Genomic DNA, 18,825 nt, shown 5'->3' with positions numbered 1-18,825 from the left:
CACCTAGAACAGATTGATCAGGGCTGTATCCAGTTGGATTTTGAATCCAAGGATGAAAATTCCACAACCTATCTGAGCCTTCTCTTCTCCAGGCTTCTCTTCTCCAGGGTCCCACTCCTCTCAACCCCTCTTCTTAGGTCAGATGCTTCAATCCCTCAAACATCTTATTGGTCCTTTGCTGAACCTGATCCAATATGTACATGTATTTCTTGTACTGGGAGCCCAAAACTGGACACGGTACTCCAGATGTGGCCTCACCAATCTCAGATGTGATCTCAGCTGGTCTCTGAGGTTTTCTGCAACCCACATCTCTCAATAGAGACCTTGAAAGGGGGACGGCCCATCTGTTCAAGCTGTTTCCTTCGATGCTGCTGCCTTTGAAGGAATGCACTTGTGAGGACCCAGGCTGGTTGGCATTTCCTCCACAGCCTCTGGCTACCACTGGAATCTCTATTGCCAGATAGTTTGCAGCCAGTGCACCTGATGTACTCCTTGCTTACATCAAATTTCACAAAGACTTTCCCCTATTTATTGCTGTCTGATTAGGGGTCACAAAGGCTGAATTCTTCTTGGCTTCTAGTAGTATTTGTAGTGTCACACAACAAAGCGTTGGCTGGTAGCCTTGTCTTTTGAGGCACAGGAGATTTGACACCCGTACACAAAAGTGAAGACTCAGGTCGTGGCTCTCCTGTTAGAAGAGGCACAGGGCTGAGCCTTGCCTGCAGGTTGACAGTACCATTATGAAGAGAGTTGAAGATTTCAGGGTGTTCTTCAAGACATCTTCTCTAACCTCTGAGTCCTACCTTTCAGCAAAACACATTTGAATGTGCCAGGCTGAGTTATTGCTGTGAGTATAATTGTTCCTGAATTCGCCTACACAGTCAGTGTACCGACCATTTATTTTACAACCAATTATTTTACAGCACTTTGGGATATGACAAGTATGAAAGGGACAGGACTGTTCTGTTCTACTCAGTTTATGGCCTGGTTGTGAGTCCACAGAGGACCACAGTGACATTAAACAACAGGAGGCATAAAATTGCACTACCTGCTACCCTGCTGACTAGTCAGGCTTCTAGGCTGTTATTATTTCTACATCCATAACAGCCTTCTTAAGCTAGGTAAAGCAGGATAATTTAGATAATTTGAATTAACCGTTTGAGACGCACTTGGTGAAAGTTAAATATGATGCCACTGTTACTCTGGGCCTTTTTCCCAAATTTAGTGATCATAATTATACTATGGGTATGCGATAAGAAGCAGTGGAGGTAAAAGAGGACAATTGATAAAAATGAGCAGCAGTGAGGGCAAAATTTGCTATGGCTAACAATTTTCTCAAAGACACAGTCTTCAGAGGTGAGTAGAATATGTGCTGCCAGTTGAAGATTTGATGCTTGAGACCTTTGCAAGCCTGACTGGTAAGTGCCTGAATTTGGGCACTCCAAAATCAGCTGTAAAACTGTAGGAAAGTCTAGGAAGAAATACCTGAAGAAGGGGCTGTGGTTGAACTGAGGTTTCAAGTAAAACAAGAAGGAGTCTAACTTTGCTCCCGGCAGCTAGATACTGTCTCCCCATGTTTGGATGACTCCGCAGGGCAACCCCAATGAATGGCAATGCTGGTAGGGAAAGGTCTTGAAGAGACCCAGGGATGAGACTCCTGCATTATGGTTTATTTCATGGTGGTCTAATCTTGGCAGCTGTAGGGCCCAGATTCTGATGTGAAGACTTCCTGCTAACCAAGTGTGTATGTGCACACATGCACTTTCACCCCTGGCAGCAGCTGCTGAACTTTTCCTTCTGCCCTGGGAACTCTGCTGCTGCGGCTGGGTGGAAGAAATGGGAGTGATGTGCTTTTATTGCCACTTGGGAGTGGGAGAAGCATTTGGGTATGGGGGGAAGGGGAGTGACTGTGAGGAGGAATAACTTCTCTCCAGTAGCCCTCAGTCATCCCTCTTGGTCCCTGGAGGCAGCAGGGGCAGGCTGCCCCCCTCTGTGGGCTCCAGCTACTTTCCTCTGCTGAAGGACGAGGCAGCGGGTAACTGGACCTGTTGCACTGAGCAGACCAGGGTGTGAGCCCCTGTAGGGACCAGGCTGGTGCACGAATGGGCCATGCTGCCTCAAACGCTGCCGGTCTCATACAGGGAGTCCTTCAGATAAACTTTACTGGTTTATTTTCAGTGTAAAGGAAGACAACTGGTTAAAAAGATCCAGCAAGAGACAAATGAGGGGAGTGGGGGAAAAATGTGAAATAGGCTATCCACCAGTAACCATGCCATTTCAAATGGCTCGTTGCTGGCATCTTCTGTTCTGCAGATGATGTCTGTCAGTCAAGAGCTGCTTGTCTACTTGATGTCACTTCCTCTGCAGAACATAGCTGTCACTCTCAAACCAGTTACTTGCTTGGCATCCCGTACACCTCAGAGAGAAAATGGCTTTTGAGTGATGGTTGTTTGATTGCTATATCTGCCCAATTAATCATTAAGTGATACCATCACTTCTGCTGTGGTGACCATTCTTGAATAAGGGAAAACCAGCTACTTTACTCTCTGGTCCCTTTCTTTCTCTTTATCTCTGATTTCAGTCAGTATTATGGATACTGTTTGTCTCTGGGTGAAAGTATAAGGGTGAATGGTTAGATTTTAAGCCAACAGAGTCAAACACCTGTCAGTGGCTCAGCGCCTATGCAGAGAACCTCTATAAGTTTTGCTAGGAAAGATAACATTACAACGCTAGAGTGTTTGGTGCAGCAATTCATTGCAAAACTTAACAGAATGGCTTTGACAATTTAAGTAGTGGCAAAAAAGGAGACAATTTCAGAGCAAATAAGAAAAGAGATACTCCACTGCTAACACCTGGAATAAGCGGGGGCATCTGTGAGCTGATGAGAGATGGACAGATCAGCAGAGGAGAGAAACTTGTTGGCAATGCTGATGTGGTGTGATGGGCCAGAGAAAGGACTCCGATACTGAAAGGAGGAGGAAACTGTAAGAACAGACAAAGGAGGCAAGGAATCCCTGAGATAAGGGAAACAAACTGATGTGAGTCTGTTTTTCTGCTGTATAAGGCAATTGTCATTTGGATTTGGAGTCTTAATAATACATTTTGTGCCTAAGAGTAAAAGTGTCATGCCAGTCTCTGCCCCTCATGGAAGAGGAATACTAGAATTACTGTGTTCCTAAATAAAAAGGCAGGGAAAACAAAGTGAAAAGAAGATTAGGTACCTTGCCCAAGGTTTCACAACAAATTATTGCAGACCTGGGAGCAGAGCTGGGCATTTAACAATGAGCTGTGAACTTCTTGAGGAAAGTTTCCTCTCTGCTGGGAAGTCAGTGGAGAGTTGTGGAAGAAGAAACAAAGCGGTTCCATTTTTTTTCCAGTTATATACAGTTGGAAGATCTGAAACTTACGGAGAAAATGTCTGTAAGCATTGCTAATAGGGTAGCAGGGGAAGATGTAGTATGCTGTTTCACAGTCGTTATACTGCTGTGGGTGGAGAATGTAGCCTGTCTGGATTGCTTGTGCTCTGCATTGAGTTTGCACAGACAAGAATTTCTGCATGGGGCAACCTTGTCTGAAATATTCAGACGGTTACGCTGGGAGAAGTTGCAGTTACCAATGCAAAGAGGAACGCTCCCCACACACATACCCCTTGGTGCTAAAGGATCCAGAGGGATAGAAGCCAAGAAAAACAAGTGAGATTCAGCTTTGAAAAATGGAAGCTCAGTTATCCATTGACAAATAAGCTCAAAACACGAATACTCACAGGGAGGTATGAAGCAACATAAATCTGAAATAGAAGGGGATGTGATACTGAGCAGCAGAGCAGTCAGGATTCCTCAAAGTGCTGAAAACCCTCCCAGACTAAGGGAACTTTGGCTCAGTATGCAAAGCCATCACTGATCCTGCTTAGCAAGACAGTAATTTATTTCTCTATGGCTTTAGAGGGCCATCCTTGGGAGCGTTGGATTACTCTTGTTGTCTATTTCCTGTATAAAACAAAGCAGAAAAAAAAAGGAAAGAAAAAAAGTAGCCAGCAATCTTTCTCCAAATTGCTCCAAATCAGAAGAGCAGGTGCCAATGGAATGAGGCAGATTGCTAGAACCAGGAGGACAGTGCCTCTGGTTTTGATAATATTAAAGTTTTCATAACTACCCTCTTCATTAAGGTGTTTAAGCATGACTCTGATTTTTAGCACATGAATAATCTTGTTGAAGGCAATGAGGACCCGGTCTGTGTATAGCGGCACCGTGTAGAAGGAGGCTTGAAGGGAGAATAAGCTGTGCCTCCAGAGAAGGGACTTGAAAAAGGTCATGGAAGAATATTTCCAGCGTTTTGAACAAACGGGAGGGACAAAGAGGTCAGTGTTTTGGACCCCGCAATAGAAAAATGTTGACAAGTGAGTAAAGAACAGCAGGCAAAGGTTTACAGGTCTGCAGGGAATGATTTGCAAGAAAAGCTGTAGAAGAACAGTGGGTTTCTTAATGACGCCACTCTGACTCCTGGGCTCCAGAGTGCACTGATGTCTGTGGGGCACGGAAGCTTTTATTCCCTCCTCCTTGTATGTGAAAGCCTCTCTCCTCCGGACACAAACGCATTGCAGTCCTGAGGATATTGCAATGTACAGTGGGACCTATCCCAAGAAAAGGTCTGCACTCTCAAAAAGCATAATGGCCAGGTTAAAAGAAGAACAAATAGGCAAAAGAGGGAAAAAACAAATCCAGAAAAGTGCCAAGTTCTCCCAAAGAAGGGAAATGTGGGGATAGCTCCTGTAGGTGTCATGTGTGGCATTGAGCCCTGCATGAGAGGCTTCTTGCTGGGGAAAGTGATAACTCTCCTTGCACTCCCTGGCGGTGAGAAGCTTTGCCTGAGTCTGGCAGGCAGGAATGGCCTCCCAGCCGCCTCGGGGCTGGCGGTGCTCTCTGCTTTGCCTCTCTGTTTTGAGGCAGACAGCATGCACCAGCCTGCTTTTCTAGCTGCTCCCCGCCAAGTCCTTCAGCCAGCTCTCTGGCTGTGGGTACCTGTGCAGTTAGGCTCAAACATCCTAGCTCTCTGTGGGTGCTCTCTTGGATGCCCAGGGAGCTGGTGTTCCTGCCTGTCCGTTCGTTAGGATCCTAATGGACCCCAGTATGGGCTCTGCCACGTTAGTGGAGCTCAGTATTCCTGCTGTAATACATAGCATACCAGGTTTGTGTCAGTCCGGCTGTTGTTACCGCGGCAACTCACGAAGGTTGTCTTTTTCCTCCCTGGGTCACTGCAGCGTCCTGAACCGCACCCCTCCCAGTCTCATCCAGGAGATCATTTTGGTAGACGACTTCAGCTCAGATTGTAAGTGTGGACCTGTTACTCTTGCACTTGTTTCTTCCCTTCTCTTTTCCCCCTTTGTTTGCTCTCTTCAGTCCCCCTCCCTCACAGATACTCTTGTCTGTGTGCAAGAGAAAGGAAAAGGAAAGAGGTTTTTCTGGGTCCAGTTTAGCTTCTGCACATGGCAGAGGCCAGCACTTTCTCCTCTTTCCCCCCCGCATTGGCTCTTCCCTTTCTGTCAGCTTGGTGCTTTTGGCCTCGTTGCCAGAGAGCTCCACCTCGTCTTGTTAAACACTATTTCATGATCTGTTTAATGCAGATATGTACACAGATGTGGTGTACGTGAGTGGCAGTGCGTAGTTACAAACAGAGAGGATGTGATGGAGCCCACCGAAAACTGCTGCCTAGTGTCCTGCAAGCAGGCCAGGGCTGGGGCTGTCTGCCTGTCTCAGGCTGTCACGGATCCTGGGCATCCTTGAGGGAGGCTATATAGGGGTTGTTGCTTCAGATAGCACCATACCTTCTCCTGCAGCCTGGCATGAGAAGGAGTATCCTGTGCATGAGTCCTGCCAGACCCACAGACTGCAGGCTGTGGTCCCACCTTTGTCCTTACAGTTACTCTTGCTCCTGGATGTTGTGCTGTAGTGGTGAGGTATTAGGGCAGAAGACTTCCTGCTTTTCCCGTGATATGCACTAGATCCAAATCTAGTTGTGTGTCACAACTAGACGAGCACCTGCAATCGAGAGCACCTGCCACTTCATTTGGATGGTGCAGTAGCTACGAAAGCATCCACACGAGAGCAATATTTCAGATTGCATGCATCCTTGAAAATGGAAATGCTCCTGCAGAAGCATGCCGAGAGGTCCACTTTGACTGATGGCCTTTGCACTCTCTCCAGGGCACTGAGTCTGTGGGGGGATATAACAACAGGAAAGGGGGTGAGACAGGAAAACGAAGGTGGGATAAACATAGGGAAGAGGAGGGCCTGGTGGAACAGAGAAAGTTCATTTTGTAGGCACACCACATGTGAGTGCGCAGCCTCACAAAGCTGTGTGAGCTGGTGCTCGTTGGTGCCGCTGGGCTGGACCTGGTAACTGTTGCTCTCCATCATGTTCCCTGGGTAATGTAAATGAGGGATGCCACAGGCTTCTGGCAAGCTGCCAACAAAGACCTCAGTTAGGCATTAATGTAATGGTGTCCCTGAGGAAGTGGGTCAAATCCCTGTTGCTTATATTAAATAAAATCAAGGAGCAGAAATTGGCCTGAGAGCAAATGAGGGGAAATGCCCAGCTGAGGTGCTGAGGGCAAAGAGAATGGATGAAATCACTTAATACGGCAGGACTCTCTTTTACTTGGTGCTTTGATGATTTAAAGCCCTGGCTCCCTATAGTCCCTCCGTTTCATCAGCACTCTGTGCCACGTGGCCAGCTCCTGCCCTGTTGCTCTTGTGAAAGGTTGAGCACAGAAGGGCAAAGGCCCAGCCCCCCTGAGCATCAGGAAACACAGGCTCAGCTCTCCAAGGAGGATAGTTAAGCAAGCAGCACTCTTCTGTGCGCTCCTCTGACAACAGGATTAAGGCCCTCAGGCTGATTAATGTGATATTAAGTGAAAGCAGAATTTCCCCTCCCATGGATATGCAGGAGAACGGTTAATTGGAGCTCTCGGTTGAAGCCAACTCATTCATGCATTTGTGCCGAATGTTTTTTGCTTTATCTAAGCTGAGGACTGCCAGCTCCTTACCAAGATCCCAAAAGTCAAGTGTCTGCGCAACACTCGGCGAGAAGGTGAGTATGGAAAACTTTGTAGATACAAAGATTTTGCTGATTTTTCCACATGGCCCTGTCTGCCTGCCAGTTCCCTTCATGTTGTTTCTTGTGGTTACAGCTTGTACTTTCAGTACAAGGGTTTGGTCTCCTAGTTTGGAGGTTCTGTGGAGGGAGAACCTGGCTTAACAACTCTCAGGCTTCAGTGCTCTCATTAATACTTTAAATAATGAGAAGTGATGTCCAGATGCCCTAGCTAGAAAAGGAACTGCATTTTGTTAAGATCTTTAACAGTATAAATGCAGATGTGAGTCCTGTTTTGTTAAACTCACAGTATAAAGTAACAAGCCATCTAGTAGATGTGGGAAAGGGAAAAACAACCATATACCTATCATAAATGCTACAGTTAAGGAAAGTTATTTCTCATATGTCTCCTACATGCATATATGATAACACTGACTTTCCCCAGCTGCTTTTTAATCTGACTCGCACGTGCTGGCATATTTCTAAAGCTGTTGGGGCACAAGAGGCGTGGAGTGAGGATCTGGAGGGGGAGACAGTAGTGACTGCTCAGTTTGGGAAAGTCATCTCAGGCAGTGGAATGGTCTGTAAGAAAGTACAGAGACATCTGGGGGCCAAGTTAACCTCTCTGATCAAAGGGCGGAATAAAGGACAAACGTAGATAAAGTAGTTAGAAAGGCAGCAAGCAGAGAGTGGTGCTTGGTTCAGGAGAAGTTCTGAGAGAGCCAGCAGTATTGTGATGAGAAGGACACTAAGCAGACACAGCCAAGGCAGCAGCAATGTACTTGTCGGGAAAGCTGGAGGGGAAGGGGTCTGTCATGAAGACAGGAACCAGATGAAAGTTCAATGGCATGGAAGAAAGTGAAATACCTGAGGCCATTCCTTGTGGCCTGAGAGGGTTCAGCTTGCTGTGTGTCCTCCAGAGGAGCTGCCCTGCTCTAGATGGTCTCCGCTTCTGACAGAGATGTAAGGTAGAAGAGCTACTTGCTCTTCTCGTGTAGTGGCCACAGAGTGTTTTGTTTTATGAATTAGGCTCAGCTGTTTACCTTACTAACCTTCCTATTCCTCTGCTGTCCCTTCTTCATCCTAGGGCTGATTCGCTCTCGTGTGCGAGGAGCTGACATGGCCACCACTGACATCCTCACCTTCTTGGATAGTCACTGTGAAGTCAACAGCGAGTGGCTGCAGCCGATGCTTCAGAGAGTGAAAGAGGTGACCACTGTCCCCCTCCACGGGATGTACAGGGCTGGCCTGTCTTGTGCTGGTGGATCCTCTGCCCTTGCATGCCGTGAGCAGTGTGGGTGAGGACAGAGCCTTCCCCAGTGCTCTCCTCCTCAGACAGGCTGTCACAGAGGAAAATGCATGAGATGCTTCCTGACAGGCTTCTGCATTCTCCTGTTGGTGGGGCAGGAGGTGTTGAAGGACGGGGCGCAAGGCATAGTCCTTAAACTATGACTCCTACTTCTGCTCTCCTGGAGGTGCTGCACTCCTATGCGGTATATGTGCATATGTACATATGTACACATGTACATATATGTACATATCCCTGTACATAGTGTAGACACCTTCTCAACACACCCTGTGCAACTTTACATGGTTTCCATCTTCCTTCCGCCTCGCCACTGCTAAATCTTCCTTCCTTTAATGGTCCCACCAAGTTGCCAACACACAAGCGAGGATCCCATGGAGTAAGGGGGCCCAGGAGAAGGGTTGGAGGCTCTGATGCTTGTATTCATGTCTGCTCACCAGGGATGACCATAAATGTTTACCATACTCCTGCTCTTAATGTCAAGCTGCTGGCAGCAGCATAAGACTGCTAAGCAGAAAGAACCTGACTTTTTTTCAGTGAAGTATCTGAGCTGCAAAAGCTAGGCTGCTGACTCCAGCTGTATTTAGTGAGCAGATTTCAGGTGAGTCTATTGCAGACCTACCTCCCACATTTCCAATGTGGGTCCTGGTTCAAATTTCAGTCTTATCCTAAGCAGTCCTATCACTAGAGGGTTGGAGCAGTTGCCACCAGGCTCCAAGGTGAGTGCTGACAGAGCACAGGCTGTGCAGACGTGCTCCCTCTGTGTAGCCATCCACAGCACCCAGCCAGTGGGAATATACATGAACAACAAGCTCTAGCCTAGGACGTGCCATCCTGGCCAAAGAGGTCACAGCAGGAAGAGCTATTGCAAAGCGCAAAATGGAGGTTCGGTAGGAAAGGCATGGAGGGGCCACAGCAGTGGAGGCTGGCAGGTGTCTAATAACAGGATGCTGTTTCCAGCATTGGCAGCTCTCTCAGTTTTATCTTAGACTTCTGTTATGACAAGACTCTCTCTAGTGCCCTGTCTCTTGACATTGAAAAATTGTTACAATCTCAACTTGCACTTAGTAAAACGATTGCAAAGAAAACTGTAAATATATATTCCCCTTTGTGCAAGTAGAGTATTCCCGATACCTTGATATCTTTTACAGTTTGTCCCATTTTTTTTGAAGTAAGGGTTTCAATTGATAGAACTTGTTATGAGATGATTTATTAGTGGGTTGATTGTTTCTGGGCCGATGACAATGACTTAATTAAGACAGGCTGCGCAGTAACTATGCTGTCAGCAAACAGCAAAAACAAGCACAAAACCTTTGGAAGTGATTCATGTCCTATGACTTGGGCAGGAAATAGAGCTGTCTCTTAGCAGCATTTCTGGGTGTCAGGGCCTCAGGCTTCATTCTCTGTGTCCTTAGTGCGCAGTTTGTTTAATAGCCACTATCTCCATGTTTGGATATAGTGGCCATGGATCTCTTGCCCACATCTCAGACCTGTACTGGAGAAGCCAGGCAAAAATTTACAGGTTGCGTCCAGCTTCGTGTTCTCTGATCTCAGGCAGCTTTGCCAGTCCCCCAAGAAAAGCCTGATTACTTTTTTCCCCTTTTCTCTCTCTCCTTTAGGATTATACCAGAGTGGTGAGTCCAATCATTGATGTTATCAGCCTGGATAATTTTGCCTACCTGGCAGCATCAGCAGATCTGAGGGGAGGTGGGTACAATGAATGACTTGTATGAGTTAGACGAGAGGGATGGTGCATGACAAATAATTGTTGTTCTCTTCAGCTTTTCAAGAAAGCAGAGTGATGCTCTTTCCTGATGGGTTCTCTGTCCTCTTTCTCCTGCAATTTGCAAGGTCAGATCTTTCACAGAGTTACAACAAAACCAAACTACATGGAGTTGCACTTGAGCTTGCATCAGTGTCATGGGGCTTTGCAAATCCAGAGCTTATTTAACTGAATAAACATATCACCATGTCCTCTTGCCACTTCACACCTCCTAACTGAAGGTGAATAGCAGGATTTCTGGGCTTCAGCTCTCATGCCAAGCTGCCAGACCTGAAAAGTACCCCTTCTGTGCTCTCAGTTTTCTTACTCATAACCCAAAGAGACCTCTCTTTACAGTTTCCAGCAAGGGAAGGAAGGTGATAAGAAAGGAGGATGGGGAAGGGCCACCTCTAGAAACTCTTCACTCTTCCTGCGCTCTGTCTGGTCCTTCCAGCATCACCTGGTGTTTCTATATGATGCTGTTTGCTCCTTTGGAAAGACTCTCTACAGTAGAGGAGGTGAAACTCTTTATGGTCGCATAGCATGTCCAGGCTCTCTGTCTCATCCATGTGGTGTTAAAGGGTCACAGCAGTCTTCAAATTTGGTTCTGCAACTTCACATGGACTGCATATTTTGGGGCAGTGCCTGAGCATGGCCCCTTAGAATTTTTAAAAACATTCCCTGGGAGATCTCCTGTGCATACCTGCCACTACCGATGAGCATTCAGAGGGCACCTGGACCTTCACACACATTCATGCCACGTAAGCCAGAGCATACCCCATTGGCATCCCTGATAGTGATTCATCTCCTAATAGTAATTCAGGTAGTACCTACCCACTGCCTAGGACTCATCAGCAAAATCTGTGCCTCCAAACAGCATAATTATCCATTAGCTTCCCCAAATGAGGATCATTTTCCTCTGAGAGCCCAGAAGTAAACCTCCTGCCAAGTGTGAGTATGGTTTGCAACCACTCCCTACACTGCAGGTATATCGATGCCCAGCAGGCGCTTCCAATTGCTACTCCTGTCTACCAGACCCTCTCATGGTATCTTTGGAAAAGCTTTTTCACCTCTCTGCTGGCAGCTGAACTCTACTGTGGCTGTTCCTATGCTCTCACACAGTGCCTAGTGCTGTTCCCCCTCCTCTATGGCAAGAGAAAACGCAGACGTCTGGGATTCACTGCTATGCTCCTTGACCTCTATAACTGCCTTTCACAGTGGTATAACCCTAGTGATTGTCTTGTGCTCAAGTCACCACCATAGGCCAACTATAAATAAGCGATAGACTTGGAGGGGGAATGGTTACCATGAACTACAATCCTTTTTTCCCAGAATACATTGCATTCTACAGAGTGTGTTGATTAAAGCCTCATAACTTTGGCAGACTATGAAGTATAAGATCGACTGACCAAAACGCAGCAGTGCTAATTATTACATCTCGCACTGACAGCCCCCTCCTGAAGATGTGGAATGTAACGGAGCAGAGACCTGTACCACTAAGGGATGAGGATGCCAAGAGAGAAGATTAGCAGCCTCTTGGCTGCATTAGGATAGACTCCTGCCAGGTTCTGAGTAGGCAAGGAGGGAGGTCAGGAAAGGAAAGGGATAGCCTAGGGATAGCCTGTGATACAAAGGTGGGGACTATCACCAAAGCTAGCAGAAAAACAAGAACAAAACATGTCTGAGCTGTTTCTTTCCTCCTCAGGATTTGACTGGAGCCTTCACTTTAAGTGGGAGCAGATTCCTATAGAGCAGAAGATGTCCAGAACAGACCCAACTCAGTCTATAAGGTAGTTGTCTCTGATAAACTGTGTGCAGCCCTCCAAATGCCCTTACTAAGTTCTCACCTGTATGGCAAGGACTATACAGGGATTGTCTTGCTGAGGACAAAATGCCACAGTGTTCCCTCGATGATGACATTCTTCATATTATTTGTGAAGAAATCTTGCAATGCATTGAGATCTGTGTCTTCTGAGGGTATTACTCCCTGAATATTGTAAGAAATAGCTATATGCTATGGTAGGCTTCTAGATATGCAACCTCTACAAGCCACTTCTTGTTCTATATGTTCATTTTTGTGGTCTCCCTCACTCAACACCCTGAATACCTCAGAAATCCCTTTAAGGGTGAGGAAATTGAATTACTGCTGTCTTCCACAAGAAAAAATAAAGAATGGAGAGGCTAAACGGTTTGCACTAAGTCACCCAGTAAGTGCAAAGCAGACTTGGGAAATGAATCTTGTCCAGTAATTTGGGCACAGAATTATGCTCCTCTCCTAAGCATGTATGTCTACATACAAAATTTACTCTGGTCGCTCAAACAGTTATTGCCTGCCTCACTGCTATGTACACCAGCTCTGAGAAATACAGAATGTGATAAATTCGGATATAAAATGGCATGGTGAGTGTCTGCATAGACAGACAGTTTTCTATTTGTAACATAAACAAAGAGTTTCATTCAATTCCTCTACATAATTTTTGAGCCCCTCCAGAACCAACCAGCTTGCCAACAGCAGAGCAGTAAATGTAGCCAGCAAGGTCTCTTGCACGGTGTTTAGTTGGTAAGCACAGTCATCAGACAGTGCTGCTATTATCGCTTTACATGGGGCACATTTGCGTAAATGCAGAAGACAGTTTTACTCGTGTAGTGTTTGCAGCACCATCTAACAAAGGAAGGAGGACGATTTAGTGAGGAAGACCATGGAATCCTGCTGCAAGTTCATGAGATATGATTTGTCGGTCTTGGACAAGTTACCCCCTCTCTAAAATGGAGGTGGTCATGAAGACGGTGCTGCATTTGCACAGGTACATGTGGTTATTTAGTTTTCTTTTCCAGAACCCCTGTCATAGCAGGAGGCATCTTTGTGATTGACAAGTCTTGGTTTAACCACCTGGGAAAATATGATACTCAGATGGACATCTGGGGAGGAGAGAATTTTGGTAAGTTTGGGGTGTTTTAGAGGAATGACACATTAAAGCAGAAACACTTCTGAGCCTTCACTGCCTACCACAACTCTCCTCTCAAGAGATCTGCATGTCAACATAAGGTTAAGGACATTGTCAGGTAACCTCTGTGTCAGCCAGAATTGTATCACTGGCTGCTTATACACTGCATATACACTGTTGTACATGTGTTTCCACAGTCCAGGTAAGTCAGAGGCACGTCCTGATTTTTAAATTGTTGTTTAACTTTGGAGGCTATTCCTCCCCATGGCGGTCCATGTTGCCCCAGCTCTGAAGTGGACAGTCATTCCTTGTTCATGTACCTGTTGATCCTTCCCAGGTAAGTGTGAGTTCTTATCCCAGCTTGATAGTTCTGAAGTATGTTTTTCCTAATAAAATGAGCCTCTTTGTGAGTGGAATTTGGGTACAGATAGACTGAGAATGAAAACACATGGAAGCAGACCAGAGCATCAAACATCTGAGGAGTTCACAGGTCCAGGGTAGTCTGTCCATTCAAGCGCTGTTCTCTCAGAGGGCACAGTGCTGAAACCCATCTGCCTGCACCTAATGGTGGCACAGCAATTTCAAGACTCAGTCTCTCCCCCCCCCCCCACGCCGCCATGTGAAAGGATGCTGCAATATCACTGAGGGTTAGTGACAAAAGGAAGAGCATTGAAAAGAGGTTCATAGAGATCTCCAGTATTTGGGGCATTCATTTAGAAACAAAGCAGGTGGAGCTGGAGTGACAAAAGCCTTACTCTGTTTCCCAGTCAATTTAAATAGACTTTTCTGCTACTAACACTGCCAGAAGTTTAGTCTCTTTCTACAGCATCCATAACTATTGTGGATTTGTAAATGAATTCCTTTAAAGAAGAATTCATGTGGTGCTCTCGAGCACTTGAAGGGCCAATTAGGAAGAGAGAAATAGTCAGGAAACTTTTGTAAAGATGTTAATTGTGTTGAGTGACTCACTATCACTTTTTTCAGCTGTCTTAAAACTTCTGTAGCTACCCTTCTTTTAAATGAGATCCAATGTTAGGAATGCCTCATACAATTTTGACACACAAACACCCACCAGGCAATAGGAGAATAATAACATAAAAATCCCAGTTATGCCAGTGCTTCAGGCTAGTTGTTAGAAGAGTATTGAGGGTAGAAAACTCTCTGAACACAGCTGGGTGGGGGGCAGCTATCTTTTTGTGAAATGCCCTCGAAAACCAGGAAATGATATATTTGGCTGGTAACAGAATATTAAGTTACCACTATTTTAAAACAAAATACTTGATAATGAATGCTCACGTTCTAAGGCTTCACTTCATATTATAATATTGGTGATATTAAAAAGAGGTGCTTAGCCCTGGGGCTTGCTTTGGGATCTCAGTAGTACTAGTAGCATCAGCTGAGTGCTGCAGGTACAAGCAACAGAGCATTTTCCTAGGCTCTGGGGTCCCCTCTCCTGTCCTTCAGATTTTTCTGCACAGCCAAACTCAGCTGCTTGCTGTCACCAGCCCTGCTCCAGCAGCAGAGCCAGCCTCTGAGCTGCAACTGCGTAAAAGTTTTGAACCCCAAAGATGGAGAGGGAATATTTACTTAGGCCTTTAGTAGTCTGCTACTGCCCACCAGGCAGCACAGTGGTGGTGTTTGATGCGTACCTCAGCAGCTGATGCTAAGCAGAGCTCTCTGCAACACATGGCAATAAATTGCCATCCCCTTCACACCCACAGCTCTCCTTGCATGCAGGAGAGAGATCAAAACCTCCAGAGTTGCTTCATTCTCCTCTTCCAAACCACTCCTGTAAGCCCTGGCAGTGGCTGGGCCAGCATCTGTGGAATTGGGCCAGGCATACCAGAATTGCCAGTTTTGCCTTGTTGTGTGGTTCATTGTCTCCCCTCGCTTGTCTCTTATCCTGCACTTTGACTCTTTATTTAACAGGGCAAGGTCAAGTGCACAGTGGGGCCTGTCTGTGAGCCATATTGCCACAACACCACAATAGTGATGGCAACGGGAAAATATTTTTAAAAGCAAACGCAGTACTCTTGAAAGTGTTTTCAGCTCTTCTGCATAGTATGAGGCAATGACTCAGTGGCTTCAGTACTGAGCCTGTTGCTGTTGTACGGCAGTGGGTTAGAAAGCAGCTTGTATTTGACAACAATAGTATACATGTTGGTTTTTTTCATTCCTCTCTTCAGAGCTGAAAGTCCCTGTTGAAACCAGATTAAAAATAATGAGCTGTTGGGAAGAGTCAGGGAGAGTCTAGAGACAGTAAGAAATGCCACAAAACGTAGTCTATTAAAATGCTTTTTACTTAGAAGCAGAAGGTAGATTAAAAATACCTTCTCCCGCCTAAAACCCACACCGTTGAAACAACCTTTCCCAGGAGCTGGAGAGGAAAACTATGGAGAAATAAGAAGGGTGGGAGGATGTTAGTGTGTGTCCTTGCTTTGAAACAGCCATTAGATCCTGATATATCATTTCTTTTTAATTTCTAAACATCAGAGCCCCATAATTCAGGCATTACTGGAGGCAGATCCCAAGCGAGTAAAATTTTTGAAGTAATCAGTCTACACAATCTGAAACCCTTTGGTAAGGGCTTGATCAGAAATCCTAACCAACTATCCACCTAATTTTCATTTTTCCTCTTCCTTCTCTTTTCACTGCCAAATGAAAAGCAAGCGGAAAACCCTCCAGTGTGGCAATGATTAAACTTGCTAGGACAGACTCATAAGCCTGAGCAAGGTCATGTCTCTTCTGTGATGCAAATAAACTTCTGTACATCAAAGCTCCACGTTCTTCTAATCCTTTAAGAAAATGTTGAATTTAGCTTCAGGACCAGCTGGCTTTCTTCAGTTAACAGGATTCTCAATTTTTGTACATTCGTACATATTAGACTGAATTCTGCTCTCAGTAGCTCACTCAGCAGAGGCAACTGGTGACACACTTTAACCAGACAACCATTTTTTTCTTTTAATGGAGCTAAGGGGATTACGAACAGTAACAGTGAGATACTGTAGGGCAGACAGCATGTTAACGCAGGGTTTAGTACAATTGTTGGAGACTTAGGAGAGGCCCACAGCAGGAACAGAGTCCACAGGGAGTGCTTTGGGCCCCAGGTAGGGGAATATGTTTGCCTAGATATATGTCCATCTCATCAGCTGTGCCATAATCACCCTACGTGGTATGGAGAAGGCAACAGCAGGTCACATCTGACCAGTATTCAGGATGCTCTGCGCTCAAGTGGTATCTCAGATGGTATGGCTGGATGAAGGGGGGAGAGGACATCAGTTCACTTCTGTATGTGAATCTTTTACTCTTCTCTCTCCGTGTCTCCTAAACTTTCTCTCTTCCTCACATGATTTGCTCTTCACAGTGAGTTCTTCTTCCTTCCTTCCCTATGCAGGGATAGAGAGTTACAGAAATCTAAAACAAGATGGGTGTGGGGTAATTTCAGTCTATTGCCAAATGCTGTCCGGAAGGCCTGACAGTAGCCAGAACAATCAGGTCAAATGAGAAGGTGTCTCATAGGAAAGCTTAGGGGACCAGAGAGGGGAGAGGGGCCGGAGAAGGTTAGAAAGTCTCTGAGACACAGGTGTTGCCTCCATTTTAATAAAGGGAAGAATTTTCTCACTCTTACCATGGTGTCACTTTTCCTGGTTTTGCTTTGCTGGAAATACATCCAGAGCAGAGGGACAAAGATTTCAGGTGCACTGCTTAAAGTGGCTGTTCTTGGAAATGTTGCTGGTCTGGCTGCAGCTGTATGACTCCTAGGTTCTCTTCCAGAGCTCTCGTTCCGAGTTTGGATGTGCGGTGGCAGCTTGGAGATCGTTCCCTGCAGTCGAGTGGGACATGTGTTCAGGAAGCGCCATCCCTATGACTTTCCTGAGGGCAATGCGTTAACTTATATCAAGTAAGTGTTGAGGAGTTCTTGGTGGCAGCCAGATCACCTCAACATTGGGTGTATCTAAATAAGCCTCAATTCTTTGTTGTCTTTCTGCCTGATGACAGAGGAGAATGGACTGTGGCTGAACATTCATTCTGCAAAGGAAGAATGAGTTGCTGGGGTCTGTGCACAAAGCCTATCCCCTTCTTTGTTGTTTGTGCTACTGTGTTTCTTCTTCTTCAATGTGCAGTGGAGGCGGGGAGTAGTGCTCTAAGGAGAGCCTCTGGCTGTTTGTGGGTACCGCCTATGATATGTGCCTGGGTATCAGTAGTTCTTAGTCATCTCTGGCGTCCTTGAGTTGTTTTTGTGTCCAGAGATCCTTGGAGCCGCATGTGCTCTGAGAGGAGCTACGAGGACAATTTCCATCACAGGACAGAGGGGAAGAGAAAGATAAGAGAAGATGCTTTACGACGAGAATGCTTAAGCTCTGGCATAGAGCCTCAGAAAGGGTGTGAAATCTTTATCCTTGGAACAGCTGAACGGGACAAGGCCCTGAGCAACATGACCTAACCTGAAGCTAGCCCTGCTTTGAGCAGGAGGTTGGACTAGGTGATACCTAGAGGTCCCTTCTGACTTGAAATGTTCTATGACAATATTCTAAGCTAGAGAACCTCTGCACTTAGGGGAAGGGGAGACTGCAAAGCAGGATGATAGTTGGGACAGTCAGTTAACAAGTCTGTGACAACCAGTACAGCTGTCTCTCCAGAGGGGGCGTGTGTGAAAGGAATCACAGTGAACTATGGCTGTTTTTTAACTTCTGAACTGGAGCATCCTAACCAGATTTATTCACTTAACATATTCACTCGGAAGTGTGCTATACTGTCTACTGTGTTTCATGTTCAGGACTGTCCCCTACTCCCTCCTGGCAGGCAGGTCTTGGGTCTGCTCACCTACTGCCTGCTTGCCAAGAGGGCAGCTTCTGCAGCAGCAGGCAGCAAAGCGTCTCCTCATCCCCATGCAGGAATACCAAGCGGACAGCAGAAGTGTGGATGGATGAATACAAGCAGTACTATTATGAGGCCCGGCCATCTGCTATTGGCAAGTCGTTTGGAAGGTAAGCTGCCCCTGAACCTCAATAGGCCTCTGATAATCAGCTTGTTAGCTAGAAATAGCTTTTGGATCTTCTCTGGAAGTAAGTGTTGGGAAGTGAAGAAAAGATGTTTTAAATGGGTTGCCCTGAAAGTTGCAGCTTGAGTGGCTGGCTAACAAGGTTTTCTTCTAATTCACTTATTTTTCCCCCAGTAACCCATGTAAATCACTTGTTAACAGAAGGATGTAGGGATCTGAAACGAAATTAAAAGGCCACCCATTTTAGGTGGATAGATGAGAATTTTATTCTAACACAGCATGTAACTGCTCTGGAAGTCTGAGCTGTACAGTTACTAGCTCTTGATTCGAAGTTCTTGTGTGAATGCAGAATCTGGGGCTAAGTGAGACTAGCTGGCACAGGGGGCTGGTTCTCACCCAGTGTGCTCCCCTCTCCCCTGATGGATGAACTGGGTGGCTTACCTGCTTTGTAGGGCAGGAGAGAGAGCGAGCAAAGATGAGATATGCTGAAACACAATCAATAGTGACTGGCCTCCAGCACCTGCTGACCCCACTTCTTCTGTGCAGAGCTGTGCTCCTCATAGCGCCTTTGCTAAAGCTGTCTCCAGACTACATGGAACTGGTTGTCGTGGGTTTAAGAATACTGTGTGGCCCAGAAATCAGTGATGAGCACCAACAACTGGGACAAGGGGATAGGTTGCTCTCTGTCCTAGCAAACCCCTATGATAGCCCCCCAAAAATG

The 18,825-nt window shown here is 46.1% G+C and overlaps 1 protein-coding gene across 2 annotated transcripts in view; it reads left to right on the top strand.

Annotated features, from left to right (window-relative positions):
* GALNT16 (polypeptide N-acetylgalactosaminyltransferase 16) overlaps positions 1-18,825 on the top strand; it is a 74,854-nt gene that overhangs the window by 40,380 nt on the left and 15,649 nt on the right. For both annotated transcript variants that reach the window (XM_009689887.2, XM_009689888.2), the window contains exons 4-11: positions 5,258-5,325; positions 7,021-7,086; positions 8,177-8,298; positions 10,015-10,102; positions 11,863-11,947; positions 12,993-13,096; positions 16,877-17,003; positions 17,998-18,090. In XM_009689887.2, the coding sequence (XP_009688182.2) occupies positions 5,258-5,325; positions 7,021-7,086; positions 8,177-8,298; positions 10,015-10,102; positions 11,863-11,947; positions 12,993-13,096; positions 16,877-17,003; positions 17,998-18,090 (753 nt within the window). The remainder of the gene's footprint in view (positions 1-5,257; positions 5,326-7,020; positions 7,087-8,176; positions 8,299-10,014; positions 10,103-11,862; positions 11,948-12,992; positions 13,097-16,876; positions 17,004-17,997; positions 18,091-18,825) is intronic.

Source organism: Struthio camelus, chromosome 5 (assembly GCF_040807025.1).
Source record: "Struthio camelus isolate bStrCam1 chromosome 5, bStrCam1.hap1, whole genome shotgun sequence".
Taxonomy (NCBI): Eukaryota; Metazoa; Chordata; class Aves; order Struthioniformes; family Struthionidae; genus Struthio; species Struthio camelus.
This window is presented reverse-complemented; position numbering and strand designations above follow the sequence as displayed.